This window comes from Tenrec ecaudatus, chromosome 10 (assembly GCF_050624435.1).
Source record: "Tenrec ecaudatus isolate mTenEca1 chromosome 10, mTenEca1.hap1, whole genome shotgun sequence".
Lineage (NCBI taxonomy): Eukaryota > Metazoa > Chordata > Mammalia > Afrosoricida > Tenrecidae > Tenrec > Tenrec ecaudatus.
In genome coordinates this window covers 20,525,975-20,544,953 of record NC_134539.1, presented here as the reverse complement: position 1 = coordinate 20,544,953, position 18,979 = coordinate 20,525,975, and the positions used below count along the sequence as shown (strand labels likewise).

Below are 18,979 nucleotides of genomic sequence, written 5' to 3'. Positions count from 1 at the left end.
GGGAATTCCGTGTTGACAAAAAGCAAGTGAGGGAGTGGTGGAAAATGAAGGCTGACTTGGAACAGATTCAAAAAGCTAAAAAAGCTCGTTTTGTTTTAACGTCTTTTTATGGGGCTCTAGAGAGTGAATTGCATAAATGGGTTATGGAGTGTCGTCAAAATGGTTACTGTGTAACACGCATGGGAATCCATATATGTGCTCTACAAATGGTTAAGGATGACAAATATAAAGCACCAGGCATTGAAAAATTTGCTGCGTCAGCAGGATGGTGTACCCACTTCATGAATAGGTTTGGCCTAATATGTTTGAGACAAAGAACAAGGATTTCCCAGAAATTGCCACAAGACCTTGAAGAAAAATTGTCATTCCAGTCATTTATTATAAAACAAAGAAGGATTTATAATTATGACCTGGCAGATATTGGAAATATGGATGAAACTGCCATGACTTTTTATCTTCCAAGCAACAGAACTGTGGCAAGTTTAGGAGAAAAAACCATTTTTTTCTTTCAAAACCACAGGAAATGAAAAAAACACTTTACAGTTGTTCTATCATGTTAGGCTGATAGAACTAAGCTGCGCCCTGTCATTATTTTTAAAAGAAAGACCTTGCCTAAAAAGATCAATTTCCCACCAAGAATTACTGTGCGTGCCCATGTTAAAGGCTGGACGGATGAAGACGGAACCACAAAATGGCTGGAAATAATTTGGAACCGACGAGCAGGAGCAGCCTTAAAGAAAAAGCCATCATTACTTGTTTGGGATATGTTCAGAGCCCACCTATCGGATGACATAAAAAAATTGGCAAAATCTAGCAAAGTTACCTTAGCCGTTATTCCAGGTGGGCTTACATCTGTACTTCAGCCTCTGGATGTATCTTCGAATAAACCTTTTAAAGACTGTGTGCGAAGGATGTGGCATGAATGGATGTCATCTGGTCAAGCCCGACTAACAAAAGGAGGAAATCTCATGAAGCCTGACATAGAGTGAATAGCAGAGTGGGTTCGAGATGCATGGGAAGACATGCCAGAAGACATGGTGCGACGTGCCTTCCAGAAATGTAGTATTAGTAATGCTATGGATGGCAGTGGAAACTGTGCTTTGTATGAAAATGACAGCAGTGATGGTGATGACGGCGATCTCAGTGAGGACAGCGTCTATGATGACCTCACACCAGCTGAAGCTCTGCATTGGGATACGGATGATGAGGAGGAATCCAGTTTTGAAGGATTTTAACTCTTTACATTTTAGCTTGGTTGCTGATTGAGCTTAGGGAATAGTACTCTTAAGATATCATTGTTGAACCTTATTGTTTTTGTTGAACCGAGTTTCCATTTCCTGTGCTGGTTTACTAATGTTAAATGACTTGTCCTTTTATTTATGTTTTTTATTTAAAATAATATTTAAATACATTGCCCCACTGAGGTCTCAAGTTTTAGTAATTTTATTTTCATTTGTTTTGATTATTGAAACTCACTAATAGCTTCTGCATTTGCCACCCTAGGCTTATACTCGAGTCAATCAGTTTATCTGGTTTCCCCGGTAATAATTAGGTACCCCGGTAATAATTAGGTACTTGGGTCAGCTTATATTTGAGTATATTCAGTAAGTAAAAATGGTAGCTCAATTTTTTAAATGGAGACAAAACAAAAGTAAAAAAATTAAAGACTTTAAGCATACACAAGTTTATCAAAAAGTATGTACTTAATCCAAAACTCGAATGTGGTTGCTGGTGGTGGTGGTTGCCATTGAGTCAGTACCGACCCACAGCAAGCCCTGCACACAGAAGGAAGCCTGCATGGTCCTGCGCCATGGGCACCAACGTCCTGTACCAAAGCCCATGGCTGCACTCCCCTTTCAATCATGCTGAAAATATTTATATCATGATAGCAACAGCAAACGCCATTACATCTTTTGGTTTTGTTTGTTTTTTTTTCCTTCAGGGTGGTTATATCCAACTTATGTCTTCTGGCAAATTCTTTTTTTTTTTTCAATTCTTAAAAGTGATATCTGCTGAAGACAAATGGGTACATAAGCAAATGTGGTGAAGAAAGCTGATGGTGCCCGGCTATCAAAAGAGATAGTGTCTGGGGTCTTAAAGGCTTGAAGGTGAACAAGCGGCCATCTAGCTCAGAAGCAAAAAAGCCCACATGGAAGAAGCACACCGGCCAGTGCAATCACGAGGTGCCAAAGGGACCATGTATAAGGCATCATGCACCCAAAAAAAAGATATATGTGTGTATGTGTATATATAAGTGTGTGTATGTATGTGTATATATGTGTATATGTATATGTATATATATACCATATTAAATGAAGGGGGAAGTGCAGAGTGGAGACCCAAGGCCCAAGTGTCGGCCAATGGAGATCCCCTCATAGAGGGGTTTAGGAGAGGAGATAGGTCAATCAGGGTGCGAGGTAGTACCGATGAAGAACACAGCTTTCCCCCAGATCCTGGATGCTTCCTCCCCCCAACTACCATGATCCGAATTATACCTTGCAGGGCTGGATAGGACAGAGGTTGTACACTGGTACATATGAGGGCTGGAGGCACAGGGAATCCAGGGTGGATGGTACCTTCAGGACCAAGGGTGCGAGGGGCGATGCTGGGAGAGTGGAGGGTGAGTGGGTTGGAAAGGGGGAACTGATTACAAGGATCCACATGCGACCTCCTCCCTGGGAGAGGGACAGCAGAGAAGGGGGGGAAGGGAAACTCCGGATAGGGCAAGATATGACAAAATAACGATGTATAAATTACCAAGGGCACATGAGGGAGGGGGGAGCGGGGAGGGAGGGGGAAAAAAAAGAGGACCTGATGCAAAGGGCTTAAGTGGAGAGCAAATGCTTTGAGAATGATTGGGGCAGGGAATGTATGGATGTGCTTTATACAAATGATGTATGTTTATGTATGGATTGTGATAAGAGTTGTATGAGTCCCTAATAAAATGTAAAAAAAGAAAAGAGGAGGAAAAAAAAGAAAATGATTAGGGCAAAGAATGTACAGATGTGCTTTATACAATTGATGTATGTATATGTATGGACTGTGATAAGAGTTGTATGAGCCCCTAATAAATTGTTTTTAAAAAAGTGATATCAAAGAGAATTTTGTATTTTAAGATCCTTTATGCTTCTTTACTATTTGTAAATGAGATCTCTCCCATAAGAAATCAGTTCATTTTCATCATTGTAGTTACACATTGGCCTGCTAACGGCAAGGCCAGCAATTTGAAACCCCAAATCACACCATGGGCAGAGATGGGGCTTTCTGCTCCCTTACGGAATTAGTCTGCGAAACCCTCGGGGGCAGTTCTACCCTGCCAACAGCAGCAGATCTCAACCTCTGGGTCGTAACCCCTTTGGGGGTCGAATGACCCTTTCGCAGGGGTCGCCCAATTCCTAACAGTAGCAAAAGGACAGTTATGAAGTAGCGACGAACATAATTTTATGGGGGGGGGTCACCACCACATGAAGAAACTGTCTTAAAGGGTCACGCTTTTATGAAAGTTGGGGACCACTGTCCTACAGGATCACTTTGCGTTGGAATCAACTTGATAGCAGCAAATTTGGTTTGGTTTTGGTTCAGATTCAGATTTAACATCTGGCCAATTATTGAACTCTATTATCCATTCTTAACGTAAGAGCCTTTTAGTAAACACTCTTACATTTACTAACTTAAAATCAGAAAAAAAAGGGCTTTGAGATTTTCCATTATGATATGTACAGGGGGCTTCAAAAACTTCAGAGGCAAGTTCTATTATTTCTTAATTTCATTTTCTATGAGCTCTTTGAAGCCTTTACATATATAACTTTTATTTCCCCTTTTAGAATTTAATAATGACCAGAACCTCCAAATAACAAAAGTCTCCAAGTCGTAATTACTACCCAGCTAGTCAATAGTAAAATTCGTGCAAAATATATTTTTCTTATTTCTAACTTTAATGAGGCTGCCTGTAAATGACACCTGACTTGGAATCCTAATATCAGTCTGAAATAATCCTCTTTGCCCCATGCCAGGCATTTTCTCCTGGAATTCTATATCGGCGACTTTTAATGATACCGTAACCAAGTCTTATGTCTTTCAGTTTTGACTTATCTTTTGCTTTAAGGTTTTCCCCTGGAGAAAATTGCAGAATTGAGTTTTGTTTTAACAGATCCAACAGTTTTTAAAGGTCCAACATGGACCTTTATTGGGATAAACCCCCAAAACCCACCATAGAGAGTTCATTCTGACCCAAAGTGACCCACAACAGAGTTAAATCTTATAAGAGCAAACAGTCTCCTCTTTCTCCCAGAGAGCAGCTGGTGAGTTTGAACTATCAACCTTGAGGTTAGCACTCCAACACTTACCCAATAGCAAGAACTCGGTTTATTTGCAATAATTATGATGGCTGATATATCCAAAATTCTTCCTATCATCCTTACATGTTAATATTTACCATCCATTTTAGGCTTTCTTTTGTTATACTAATTACTTGTAAATTATGCATCAAGTACTTGTTACTAATAAGGGTTTAGACTTATGCTTGTTTTTCTAGTTTTCAAACAAACGGCAGTCTTACTGTGGCTCACTCTTCACACAACTGCACTCCCGCCACTCACCTCGCCACTCCCCATGTTATATTTGGGATACATTTTGGATGTAGGGAGGTATTCAGAAATTTTACATAAATGAATATTTCATAATACCCATAAGATTTAGGAGATTTCAGGCCGCGCGCGCGTCCGTCTCGGCTGGCAGCGCGCGTGCCCCCGCCGCGCGTTGGGACCGGGGTCCGGTGCGGAGTGCCCCTTGTCCCGAAAAACGAGGCGCGGCCGGAAAGGCGGCCGCCCCCTCGTCCGTCAAGCACCGCACGTTCGTGGGGAGCCTGGTGCTAAGCCATTCGTAGATGACCTGCTTCTGGGTCGGGGTTTCGTACGTAGCAGAGCAGCTCCGTCGCTGCGATCTATTGAAAATCAGCCCTCGACACAAGGGTTTGTAAAAAAAAAAATTTTTTTTTTAAGATTTAGGAGATTTAAAAACATCAACTTTGAACATTTCTTTGCTATCTTTTCTTAGATGTATTTTTGGTTCGGCTAGAGCACATCCCTGAGAAGTTTGAGTTTATTTTCTGTGGGTTTCCCTCCATGAACACAAAAGGGAATGGTCCGGAGTCCCTGCATATCTGAATAAGTCTCCATTTTTTACCATCGCTCATAACAGGTAGAATGAGAGGCCCACGATACTGGAAGGTGACATTCGAATATATTTCATGTGTCTTGTGTGTTGTTGGTGAGAAGTCTGACACCAGTCTGATTTTAGGTGAGTTTTTCTTTTCTTACTCATTGCTAACATCTTGGAAGTTTCTTTTGATCCTTGGAATTCTGAGGCTGTGTGAAGAATGGACCTGTGGTCATTTGTGGAGCTTCACACTCAGAGGGTCCAAACAATCCAGAGTCGTGTCTTTCTCTCTCAAAGAAATGGTGTGCTGTCAAGTCTCCCGCCTTTGTTTCCTCCAATGGGAATGCCTACTGTAAGGCCTATTAGAAAGACACAGGAACTCTAAGATTGACTTTCAATGTCTTAATTGAAAACCAAAAAAAGTGGTCCTCTCATCGCTCAGTATTCTGGAATATTTACAAATCACTAATTAAGCCTCCATGGAGAATTGTGGAACCACATTCTGATTTCCAAAATCTCTCATTCTCAAATTTCCTTTTTCTCACAGTACTGTCTTTCACACACTGTAAAAACATACATCGTGTAATATCTTTCTAACATCTCCTAGGACTCAGATTGCTTGGAATTTATCTTCTGCCCCCCGAGTTTTTTTTTTCTTATGGAGACAGATGCTCTGGTTAGTCATGCTGTTAATTTCTCACAAATGTTTGATGACCTTTGATTATCCACTTATATTTATGATTTGGGGCCAAGCTGGTTATAGGGAGCTGGCATGGGTTACTTCTGTAAATGTAAAGATGCACTTTCTTAAGTAAGACTTCTCTGATTGGAACAGCTGGCTGTGGAGCGGCTGAAGACGTCTCGGCTGGCAGATTTCCAGCAGGGCACCAGCCCAGGGGCAAGAAGGCAGGGGTCTCCAAGATCCACTCCCCTCACCTGCCAACTGATTAAACAAAAGTTCTGATTTATTCCGAGTCAACTTCCGGGCGTTTTCACGGGGAGAATTGCTTGTGTCTGATATGAAAACAAAAAGTTACTACCAAGCCTGCTTTGAGTCCCCTCTCAGTGCTTTTCACCTACAGTAGAAGCCCATCCCCCAAAGGAAGTCCCCTGACTCGGTTATACGGAGAAGGCAATGGGACTGCCACCTGCTAGCAAGTCATGAATGCAGTTCTGCAGCCCATCCTCAGCAAACTCCGTCTCTATCCTCTCTGATGCTCAGTGGTCACTGACACACGAAGACAAATGGCTTTGTGTCAGCATGTTAGTAAGCTAGTGACTATCACAGTGTCATGTGGTTGACAGGAAAGCCATAATCAATTCATCCCTTCAATAAGAATGTTTAGCAATTTATCATCTCTAGACTCCTGAGAAGTAACTCAGCCCAAAAATCCTAACCAGGAAAGACAAGAAATTGGCACCAATCTGTTGAGCATAAGATCCTAGGCCTTGTACACTCCACCAAGAAAACGTAAAGTGGCTTAAAGGCCATTTCAAAGAACCTCTTCCTACATAGATCTAGTGAGGGCTTATAAGCATTGAACAAGCACACTGCCACGAGATGGAGTACGTATAGCATGACCTTTTACTTCAGTCTCTTTTTCTAATTTGCTACATGCTGCCGGGAACATTCCAATGTTGATGTGCACACTGCCTATATTATGGCTACAAGAAAACGGTATAGCATTTCTCACCCTTAAAGTGTTTTAATGAAAGTACTGTACATTCTGGCTTCTTTCTCCGTGTGAAGAACACAAGAAGAAGAGGGCTTCAGGGGGTGGCGGTTCATAGAACGCAGTAACAATAGAGCAGAGTGCAGCACCCACGGCTTCTTTGTGTGAGTTCTCTTTCACAGAATTTATTTCCCCTTTTCTCACAGTAGTAACTTACAGACCATTACATTGCACACATTTCCTATTCATTTTCCATGTTAAAATATGGCTTATGACCCTGAGGACAGCTAGCACAGGACTGTGCCCTGAAAGTCAACTTTTTGCTATTTGATAACATGGGACTTTTAAAAGACCGCAAGTCATGGGCCATAAATCTTGTCACATAAATGATTTCAAATGAGCCAAAAAGACGTGTACACTTTAACAAATGGAAATAATTAGGCTCTGAGAACATCATAAAATATAAAACAAAATTATCCAAGATAGTAACTGTTAGAATTAAGTAAAACCTTTGCCAGATTTAACAACCAAAATGTAAAAAAGAAAGAAAAGACCTTAAAGTTGTATGAACAAAACGAAAACACTACCCTCCTTCTACAAAAGAGACGAGTGCCAGAGGCTGAGACGCTGCATTTCACCAAACTTGACTTAGTAAGTTTATCAGTACACTTTAAGCATCTTCTCCAAAGTCAGACTTTGCTAACTTTGATGACTGGAGAAATTAGGTACACATTCCATTTTCAAAATCAGTCAAGAAGACAACGACATGCTTTTCCACAGTAGTTAGGTTATTGAAGTTGTGAAACTAATTACAACATTGGATTTTAAACCAGCCCAGACAATCTAAACATTACTAATATTTGTAGCTAATACATAGCTCAGATGCTTAGATGTCTGATTTTGTAATACATGCTTAATAAGATAAGTAAATATATAAGAAGAAACACATTTTACCTAGTTTTAAAATCACTAACAGGTAACCTTGATATATCCCAAAGAGAAGATAACTTTTTGTCAGGTCCACTCCTCTCTTTCTCTATATATGTGTGTATCCATGCACGTTCGCACGCTCACACACACACACACACACACACACACACACACACGGGGGCTTCAAAAACTTGGGGAAATTTTAAAATTAGAACAATAAACCCACCCAAGGGGAGGGTGTTGTTCATATCCCCACAGGGAAAGAAGGACCAGACATCAATCCGGCGTTCTGAGATGTGGACGCAGCACGCAGGCCTGGACAGGGGAGCCAGTGCAGGGGTCTGAGGGCCTGGGCCATTCCCAGCTATGTGGACAGCCACCCCTCCCCTGTCCCAGAAGAATTAACTTTCGAGGACAGCACTGAAGCTGCAGCTGGGGGAGAGGGACATGTCTGATCATAGCACACGGGAGCAAATGAAGGGGACGGAAAAGAGAGTGGAGTACATCCTGGCCCACCAAGCCTAGAGGACGATATCCCTGCTCAGAACAGCCAATGCACAGAGTCACCCAGATGGCTGGCCCCACTATGAGACATGATGTTCCTCACTGACCCATTGCCCTACTGGGGGTAACACTGGAGACACAGTATCGGGATTGGTCTCGTCTGACCTCACCACACCGAGGCAAAAACAGAGGGACGTCCCAAGGGAATGCAAAAGCATAGACTTTAGGGCCAGGGTGTGGCACACCATGACACTCAACTGCAAGACACTCCTAGAGGTCAACAAACAGACCTTGAGCTATTTAGAGGTTTTTCTTTTTTAATCTATTTATTTTTTGTCTTGTCTTGTTTTGTTATTGTCTTATTTTGTTTTGGTTTTCCTATGTCTTGCTTTTTTGTGTGCATATTATTATCTCTGCAGGTCTATCAAGTTAAGATAGGCCAGATGAACAGTCTGGAGGTGAAAACAACAGGAACAATGGTTCCGGGGTGACATGGGAAAGCGGGAGATGAGGGAAAGGAGGTGGTGTTGACCAACCCAGGCACAAAGGAACAACAAACAATCCAAAATCAGTGGCAAGGAGGGTATGAGAAGCCTGGCACATTGATCAAGAGCAATGTAACCAAGAGAAATTACTGAAACCCAAATGAAGGCTAAGCATGCTAGTGGGACAAGAGGGACGTACAAGGAAAGATAGGAAAGAAATAGGAGACAAAGGGCATTTATAGTGGTCTAAATACAGGCATGTATGTATGTAAATAAATTTATATATGATGATGGGGAAATAGATCTAAGTGCACATATTTATAGGTTTAATATTACGGCAGCAGATGGACATTGGGTTTCCACTCAAGTACTCCCTCAATGCAAGAACACTTTGTTCTATTAAATTGGCATTCCATGATGCACACCTTCCCAACATGATCACTAAAGACAAAGCAGGTGCATAAGCAAATGTGGTGAAGAAAGGTGATGGTGTCTGGCCATCAAAAGATATAGCATCTGTGGTCTTAAAGGCTTGAAGATAAACAAGCAGCCATCTAGCTGAGAAGCAACAAAGCCCACATGGAAGAAGCACACCAGCCTGTGTGATCACAAGGTGTCGAAGGAATGAGATATCAGGCATCAAAAAAAATCATATCATTTTAAATGAGGGGGAGTGCAGATTGAGGACCCAAAGCCCATCTGTAGGCAATTGGACATTCCCTTACAAAAGGGTCATGGGAAGGAGATGAGATGAGCCACTCAGGGTGTGATGCAGCAACGATGAAACATACAACCTTCCTCTAGTTCCTAAATGCTTCCTGACACCTGATTATCATGATCCCAATACTACCTTACAAATCCACGTAGACCAGAGAATGTACACTGGTACAGATAAGAACCAGAAACACAGGGAACCCAGGACCGATGATATCTTACAGACCAGTGGTGAGAGTGGCGATACCGGAGGTGGATGAAAGATGGAGAAGAAAAAAGGAACCGATTACAAGGATCTACATACAACCCCCTACCTGGGGGATGGACAACAGAAAGGTACGTGAAGGGAGATATCGGACAGTATAAGATATGACAAAATAATAATTTATAAATTATCAAGAGTTCATGCAGGAGGGGGGACTAGGGAGGGAAGGGGAAAAAATGAGGAGCTGATACCAAGGGCTCAAGTAGAAAGCAAATGCTTTGAGACTAATGAGGGCAACAAATGTACAAATGTGCTTGACACACAATGGATGTAAGTATGGATTGTGATATGAGTCGTATGAACCCCCAATAAAATGATTAAATAAATAAAATGATAGAATTTTCCCACAAATCTAGTAACACACACACACACATAAATGGGCAGGTTATACAAATACTACAAAACAGAGAAACATTTATAAATGTCAATGTGTAAGGCGGTTGTGCCTGGGCACGTCAAGGTGGCGCTCCCAGCTAACACTTCCCCAAAGAGTTTCATTTTCTTTCATTTCCATCATCTCAAGACCCGGTTGGGCACCCTAAAGAGACTCTAAATGTTCCTTTTAAATGTTCTTGAAGAATTCTGAAGGGGCAAGATCAAGGTAGTAGAATGGATTGGAGAAGGTTTCTCAGTGAAATTCCCATCAAATGGCCCTTGCACCCTGACAGAATAAACAGGTGCACTATAGTGATGGGGAACAAGTCCATGGTGCAATTTTCCTGGCCTTTTTTTTCACCAGTGTAGCTGTTCATTTTCTTTTTTTTGGGGGGGGGGACTTCTTTATAATAAGCCCTCATGATTCTCCTGTGTCCTATCAGAAAATCTATCAAGATTATCAATTTGGAGTCCCCAAAATAGGTGCCATAGCCTTCTAAGCTAACCTCTCTGTTTTCAACTCAACTGGCCCAGCAGATTCCCTTGAAAGTCACTGTTTAAACTGGATCTTGGTTTCTGGATCTTATTGGTAAATCCAAGACTCATCCTCCGAATCAACGCACTAGCTTTGATCTTGCTTGTAGCCTGATGGAAAGATCAGTTCTTTGAGCTAGTGAGTCTTTTCAAGCAATTCTTTTTAGCAACCGCTGAGTTGAAAACTTGATGAGGCAAAGATGTTTGTTTACAATTGAAAATGCTAAACCATGTGAGACCCCAACTTCAGTGACTATCATCCCACCAGTGGTGAGTCTACAGCTGTCTTCTACCACTCTCTGGACGAATGCCACTGTTTCCCATTCACTGAGGGTGGCAGTCATCTCTTTCTTGGCTCATCGTTGACGTCTTCTCAACCTTCTTTCAAACACTTGATTTTCCTAAAACTGTTGCTCTGTGTGGAACAGCAATCCCAATCCACTAACAGCTTTATGCAGGACGGCATTCCAGCAGAGCTGCATTGGTTTAGGAAAACCTTCACTTAAATTTTTTGTTAAAATCTTTAATTCGCCATTGTCTCAATATTATTTTCATCCATAGCACCTTTTTTTGAAGGCACGCTCACAGACTAAGACAAGTGTATTAGGGAGAGAACTTGTCTGAAGCTATTGCCATGACACCTATAAGCGTATTTTCACTGGAATAAACTCAAGCATGCATGCACAGGAATTTTTAAAAGTTATTATATTGGGGCTCGTATAATTCTTCTCACAATCCATACATACGGCCATTGTGTGAAACACGTATGTACATTTGTTGCCATCATCGTTCTCAAAACATTTGCCTTCTACTTGAGCCCTTAATATCGGCTGCTCATTTCCCCCCTCCCATCTCCCCCCTACCTCATGAACCCTTCATAATTCATAAATTATTATTATTTTGTCATATGTTACACTGTCAGAAATCTCCCCCCACCCTCCTCTGCTGTCCATCCCTCAGGGAAGAGGCTATACGTAGATCTTTATAATTGGTTCCCCCTTTCCACCTCACCTTCCCTCCATCCTCCAGGCATCACCACTCTCACCACTGGTCCTGAAGGAGTCATCTGTCCTGGATTCCCTGTGTTTCTAGTTGCTATCTGTACCAGTGTACAACCTCTGGTCTAGCCAGATGCCAGATTTGTAAGGTAGAATTGGGATCATGATAGTGGGGGGGGGGGGGGAGTGTGGAAGCATTTAAGAACTAGAGGAAAGTTATATGTTTCATCCAGGAATTTTATCAGCAGTACATTTTTACCTACTCTTACTTACTATGAAGTATGTATTATGTCCTGCCATTGATGCTTTCGCGGTATTGCCAGGCGATGGGAAAAACAGCTTCTGCCAATGCCTCCTGTTCTTGGGTTATAATGGTTTGCATGGAGAAAGTGTAACACCAGCAACTTTAGGATTCAATGAGAAAGATTTATGTGTATAAATTTCAACACAAACAACTCTAAGATTCTTACCCTGGTGGTGTATTGGTTAAAAGTTTAGCTATTGACCTGCAGGTCTGAGGTTTGTGGGAAAAAGAGATAGAATTCTGTTTCCATAAAGATTCAGACTTAAAAACCAAACCCACTGCCGTTGAGTCCATTCTGCCTCAGAGCTGCTCTATAGAGTCTCTGAGACCATATGTCTTGACTGAAGCAGATAGGGTTTCCAAAACTTTAATCTTTATGCAAGCAAATTGCCACATCTTTCTCGCCTGGGTGGCTGGTGAGTTTGAACTGCTGACCTTTGGGTCAGCAGCTGAGAATTTGACTACTCTTACACTCGGACTCCTTTTACTCTTAAAAGAGTCATAAAGTAAAGTTCAGAAAAGGTCCTCGTTTAGGCCTAGGAGGCACAGAGTCCCTTAGCAAACTCAGTTGAGCCGGTGCTGAGCATTCATAGCACCGATTCCCCATCAGAGGTGGGCGGTCCTACAAAATCACAGAGGCAGGAAGCTGCTCTCTGAAGAGGGAAGGACAAGGCCAACTGGACGTTATTGTGCTCAAGCCCTGAAGGCAGTGCTCCAACTGTCGTGACAACATATATTACAATAGGAGGGGACCACCCTTACTCATAATGCAGAAAGGCATGAATTGTTATTTAAACATAACTAACGCACAGGAACCACTATTGTCAAAGAAAATACAAATTCAAGAAATAGACTGAGTCCCCATTTATTATAAGCACAGACTATCTATAACCTAAAACCTCTTTTTACTAAACCAAAGTGTTTAAAACTCTCAAGCTGTCCACAAGAATGTCCTGGACCTCCATGGTCTCCCTCCAGAAGAAGCCAGCACATCGTTTCCAAGAACACAAAAGGCAGGGATCTTTAGTGGGCACTGACAGACCTGATCCTGAATATTCTGCAAAGTAAGTCTCACGGTATCTGGGTCAGAAGACTATCAGCATTCTCAGAACTGCTGATGGGATTTCTCGATATTAACAAATGGAGCGTCTTGCCACATAAAACACATATTTTTCAAATGTGAACTTCTTGTCATGATTTTGGCTAATTCCCACCCTTCTATGACAATACTTAATCACAAAGTCAAGATTCCCTTCAGATTCTTGAGCCTCATAGTTTTCATAGTTTAGTCCCAAATGTACTAAGCCTGTAGAAAATGAGAGCTATAGAGGGACCAATGAGAGAAATGAATAAAGAAAACCACAGAAGAATTGATGCCTTTGAATGATGGTGCTGGCAAAGAATATTGAAAGCATGTAGATGGCCAGAAAAACAAACAACCTGTCTTGGAAGAAGTACAGCCAGAATGTTTCTTAGAAGCCAAAATGGTGAGACTTCGTCTCATGTACTTTAGACGTGTTATCAGGAGAGAGCAGCCCCTGGAAAAAGACACCATGATTGATAAAGGAGAAGGACATTGAAATTGATGAGATGGACGACACAGTGGCTGCAAGAATGGACTCTGGTACATCAACAATTGTGCAGATGGCACAGGGCTGGGAAGTGCTTTGTTCTGTTACATGCAGGGTCAATATGGGTCAGACCTGACCCACCAGTGCTCACCAACACTGAAACTATCTCTAATATCAAGTAGAACCAAAAACAGTCGCAATAATGCTCATCTATACTTTCTGTATGCAAATCTTTTTATGACATTTCCAACTTTTAAATGAAAGCTCATAGGTCCTCCAACAGGACTACTATAAGATGTCAGTAATAAACACATGATATACGTGGGTGGATTCTATACCGGAGGTCAAGTGACCACCAAAACAGGTAAAAGACAGTCTCCAGATTCCTAAACTTACCTGTTTATTTAGCCTCAACTGACTCCAACAAAACCAAATCCACGATGAAGTCGATTCCAAGTCATAGTGACCCTAGAGGAATTTTTGGAGGCTGTAAATATCGAAGGGAGCAGACAGTCCCCTTCTCCCTCAGAGCGGCTGGTGGATTTGAACAAATAACCAATGCCACCAGGACTCTTGCCCTGCTGACGAGTATTCTGAAACATGCTCTCACTCTCACTTCCATTTCAGCTGATGGTTGCCCTTCTTTTTACACGGTGAGGAAGAAAACCGCGCATGAAATTAGCAAACCCACATAATTCAAGGAATAAAATTATTCCACCAGTAATAGATTACAATCCTGATTCACTTCAATGAATCTACCCTAAGCCTTTATCCACAAGAAGAAAGGTTACTTTTTCAAAAAATCCAGTTCTCTCTTACTGGCTATTTCAGTTTACAGCTAAAAGCTAGTCACATAGTATGACATGGACATTTAATAGAAAAAGGAGACAAAAAGATATCTTTTACTTCTAAGACATCTCTTTTGTCCTTTCCAAAGACTTCAATAACATTCCTTCTAAGTTCTTACAAATGTCACTTTTGAATAAACAAGAATTTTGTTAGCTATATTTCAATGCTTCAACATGCCATTGATCTTGATAACACAATTATACCAGATGATTTTTCTCATTTCTTTCAAACGTAACTTGAAAATATCCAGCAGAAAACAATGATGGCAACATATGTACAAATGTGTTTGCTACTACTACACAATGGATGCATGGATTGTTATAAGGGCTATAAGAGCCCCCAATTAAATTTATATATATATATATATATATATAATCTCTAGCAGAGAATAACATACTGATTTTCAATTTAAACCACTACTTTTTAAATAAGCTTTTACTAAATAAATAAATTAATCTGGAGGTCACTTTTGGAATTCCAACCTTTCCCATTTCAAGGCACTCATGAAAAACTCGAGTGTACGAGGATGCTGGGGTAAATCAAGGACGCAGCAGGTGGCCAGGGGCCACAACCAGCAAGGCCCAGCGGCCCCGGGCTCATCCGCCTGCCTGAGCAGAGGGTAGGTATTGCCTCTACACACCTGAAAGCAGCCTTGCCCTTTCACTAATCTTTGAGCTACCGCCCAAAGATGATGTTAAAGCCACGTGATCTGAGTCCCTCAAGGGTGGCAGAATGGCACTTCAATGTGGCGTGAACTGAAAAGAATTCCTTGGGGACGGGGCAGAGAGATAGAAACACCGTCTTCAGAAGGCAAAAGACCCGGACAGAGGACATGTTGAGAAATAACGGCTTCACATTTTGAGAAAGCCTCCAAGATGATGCCGACGCATAGTGATCCTATAGGGCAGAGTAGAACTGCTCTGAGTGTCTCCGAGATGGTAACTTCACTGGAGTAGAAAGCCTGTTGTTCTCCCAAGAGGTGGCTGGTAGTTTTGAACCGCTGACCTTAAGGATTGCAGCCCGACTCACAACCACTACGCCACCACAGCTCCTCCACATTTTGATAGTTTTGTTTAAGAAAGTTTGCTAACATTTCTGTCACGGTACTTTTTGACTCATCCTCGTGGCTCTCCCACCAGGTAAGAATACTGTACACATTCAAAAATCAAGCTTTTCCCCCATGAAGACCAGTTCCTGTTGCGCCCGTGCTAGCTTCTGGTGACCTCATGGGGGTCAGAGTTGAACGGGGCTCCATGGGGCTTTGCGTAAGGCTTTTGTGGACATGAATCAATTGATGGGCCTTTCTTCCAAGGTACCCCTGGGTGAACTGAAATCCCTGACCGACCCTTGTGGTTAGCAGCCAATCTCGTTAACCATCTGCATGGCCTAGGGACTCCTGCCTCGTTGTTCTCTCGCTTTACCTGAGATGGATCAGCCTGGGCAAGTTCAGTCGTGACCTTCAGGATCTGGCGAAGATTCGGTCCTTCATCTTCGATAAGAAGATAAGCCAGCAAAAGGAGAACAGGTGTAGGGATGGCTGTCGTGAGAGGAAGCAGCGACTCCACTGCCGCCAGCCAGTCGCAGGCTGCACCCTCTGCTCTCATTACTTCAAGCAGCCTCCAGGCTGTAACGATTGAACCGAGCATGCTGGTAATCGGGAACGCAAGTTGGTAGGGGAGCTGAAAAGTAAACATGAAAAAGGGGAAAGTTGTAAGTAAAGGAGAGAAACATATTTGTCAGATATACAACCATTCATATTATATTTCCTTATATGTAATTAAACAACAACAAAATGAATATGAAATTGAAACTTTCAACCCTTGCCAAAAACATATCTAACCACATTTGAGGTCGGGGAAAAGAAGCCAGCTACAAAAACACATATTGTATGATTTCTACTACATACATGGGCAAGAATGATAGCAGAAATTGAATATTGCTCACCAGGGCGGTGGGGAGGGAGATAATGATAAATGGCTGCTAATGCTATTTAGTTTCTTTCCAGAGTGATAGAAATGGTCTAAAATTAGATGGAACTCTAGAACGATGCACCACAACTTTCCCTCAGAGTCACCGTTCTCGCCCAGTTTGAGTATTAAAAGAAAAACCAAACCAAACAAAGATCAATATATAAGATACAAGGGGGAAAACTCCATTCCACTAAGAAGCATTCAAGGAAGGAGAAGTGCCCTGGTTTGTATGTCCCCAGCTCAAGACCTTGTGAAGAGGTAGCCCTGGGCCAATGGCAGATGGCAGGCTTGGACTGCGGACAACTCGTGCTTACAAGAGGCCGAAGTGTGATCAGAGTAGAGCTGGTCCAGCTGGTGCCGAGGGAATTCATTCACAATTCTGAATAATGTCCACAATAATAGCCTCACACTCTAAACAGAAATGATACCCAGAGAAGATGCTACGCTCAAATACACCTGAAGAACGGTTCCTCGGAGAAGAACGCAGCGCAGTGAGGGCTGGGTGCAGGAACAACTCTCCCTGTGAATGGACTTAGTTAGCCTGTGTGCACAGATGGCTAGCGGGAGCCTCAGGCATCAAAGAGACATGAGCCATCGCCTGCTAAATGTTCAATCCTTCTCATGCTATAAGGCAATTTCAGAATCTCTACACTGTAACTGCCCTGACCGCAACTGAAGACGGCTTATATGCATAAGAGCCATGTTATTGCAAGACGGAGAGGTAAGCCTTGGGCTTCATAAAAATTTTAAATAACAACTGTATTGAGATATAATTCACATGCCTTGAAACTCACTCTTTTAAAGTATATAAAGGGATTTCCATTCAATTTCTCCACGAAATTTTTGAAGTCCCCTGGTATCACTTAGTGGCTTTCAGGATAATTATAAAAGTCATTAACTATCACTATGACTTTATTTTAGAGCATTGCCATAGCATTGAAAAGAAGCCATACAAAAGAACTCCCTCTAGTAGCAACCATACGCTGAATGCTCTCTATCACTTGACAATGGTTTTCAAAGTTCACCCCTGTCCTAGCATATATCTCTATTTCCATCTGTCTTTATTGCCAAAGGGGATTTCATGGCACGTGTTCACTCATCCGTTAGGAACCCTGGAGGCTCAGTGGGTTCTACGCGGGGCTACTAACCACGGGGCAGTGGTCCAGCCCCACCCGCTGCTCCACAGGAGAACTTTACATCTCCTTCTGCCCACGAGGTCCCCGAGCCTCAGAATTGACTCCATGGCACGGAGTTTATGCATCAACTGAAGAAGATCAGTAGTTTCTGATTTTCATTCCTTAAGAATAATGTGGCAATAAGCATTCGTGTAACGTATTTTGTGTCGACATAGGTTTTGAATTCCCTGGCATATATCCTTACAAGTGGAAATAAAATATATTTGAAAGTAAATGGCAAAATATGTTTTTAAGATAAATGTATACCTTCCATGTTGATATGGAAATATATGTCTCAAGTGAAAATACAAGATACTGTGGCTGGGATGCCATCTTTTTTTTAAGCAAAAGAAGATATTTTGCATTTGCTTATATGTACCAGAACAAACACTGAAGGCATTGAGAATTGCTGGAGTTTTTTTTATTTTCTATGGTAGGAACTAGATACTCATGAGTGAAAACCATTTGGATGTATTATTATTGCAAGAAATGTTCAATTCAAAAGTTAAATAATATTTACATTTGTATAATGGTATTTCTTTCAGACACCTGCCACACCGACCCCCAAGAAAATGACAGTCATTAAAGATGAGGGCCAAGTTTCTTTACCTGAGAAACAGCAGAGCCTTAGATGCAGCTAGACCTGGCCCTCTGCCCAGCAGACCAGCTACCAATGAGTCTTACTTTCCGTGTTTGTCAGAGGAAAGTCCTGACACTGTAATTGAAGCAGATAACTAACTGCACAGAGAGACAAGTCTGAAACATCTAAAGGTGCAAAGCTAAGGATACACTTTTGCTTTAGGAAAGAAAAACCTCATAGATAAAAGGGTAAAAGAAAGTAATTAGTAAACCACTGTAAAACTGCAAATGGAGTCAAAAGCAGCAACATCACACAAATATCTAGCAGTATATAACAGATTGATAAATGCTGTTGATCCCTATACTCAAATATTTTTGAGTTGTAAGAAAAAACATGAAGCATTGATACATGCCGCACGTTGGTGAAACATGAAAATCTTAGAAGAATCGAAAGAAGCTAGTAACAAAGGACCGCATGTTATATGATTCCACTGGGAGGCAAGTAAAGGAGGCAATTCTGCAGAAACACGCAGTAGGCTAGAGGTGGCATCCGAGATGGTCCCTCCGCAGTTCTCAAAGCTCAGTGTGTAACTCCCTAAAGCAAGATACGGCTCAGCGAGTAATTGGTACACAGATGTTGAAGATGCAGACAAAGACAGAGAGCAATGAGGTGTGATGTGAGGAGGTGGAGCACATTTACTGGACTAGAAAAGGAATCATTCTGAGAAGCGTGCGCAGCTCTGTGCCATCGAAGAGATTCTGATTCACAGCAACCTACAGGACAGGACGCAGTGGCACCTGTGGGTTTCTGATAATGTAAATATTTCCAAAGTAGACAGCCTCGTTTTTATCCTGCAGAGCAACTAGTGGTTACGAACTACTAACCACGTCGAGGT

General features: G+C 41.9%; 1 protein-coding gene across 4 annotated transcripts in view; it reads right to left on the bottom strand.

The window, feature by feature from the left end:
- The window catches only part of FOCAD (focadhesin), a 288,437-nt gene that overhangs the window by 178,481 nt on the left and 90,977 nt on the right, over window positions 1-18,979 (bottom strand). For 3 of the 4 annotated variants that reach the window (XM_075559987.1, XM_075559989.1, XM_075559988.1), the window contains 2 exons: window positions 15,781-16,038; window positions 13,907-13,978 (listed from right to left, as the gene is read on the bottom strand). In XM_075559987.1, coding sequence (XP_075416102.1) covers window positions 13,907-13,978; window positions 15,781-16,038 — 330 coding nt within the window. The remainder of the gene's footprint in view (window positions 1-13,906; window positions 13,979-15,780; window positions 16,039-18,979) is intronic. The other variant, XM_075559990.1, reaches the window with a different exon arrangement.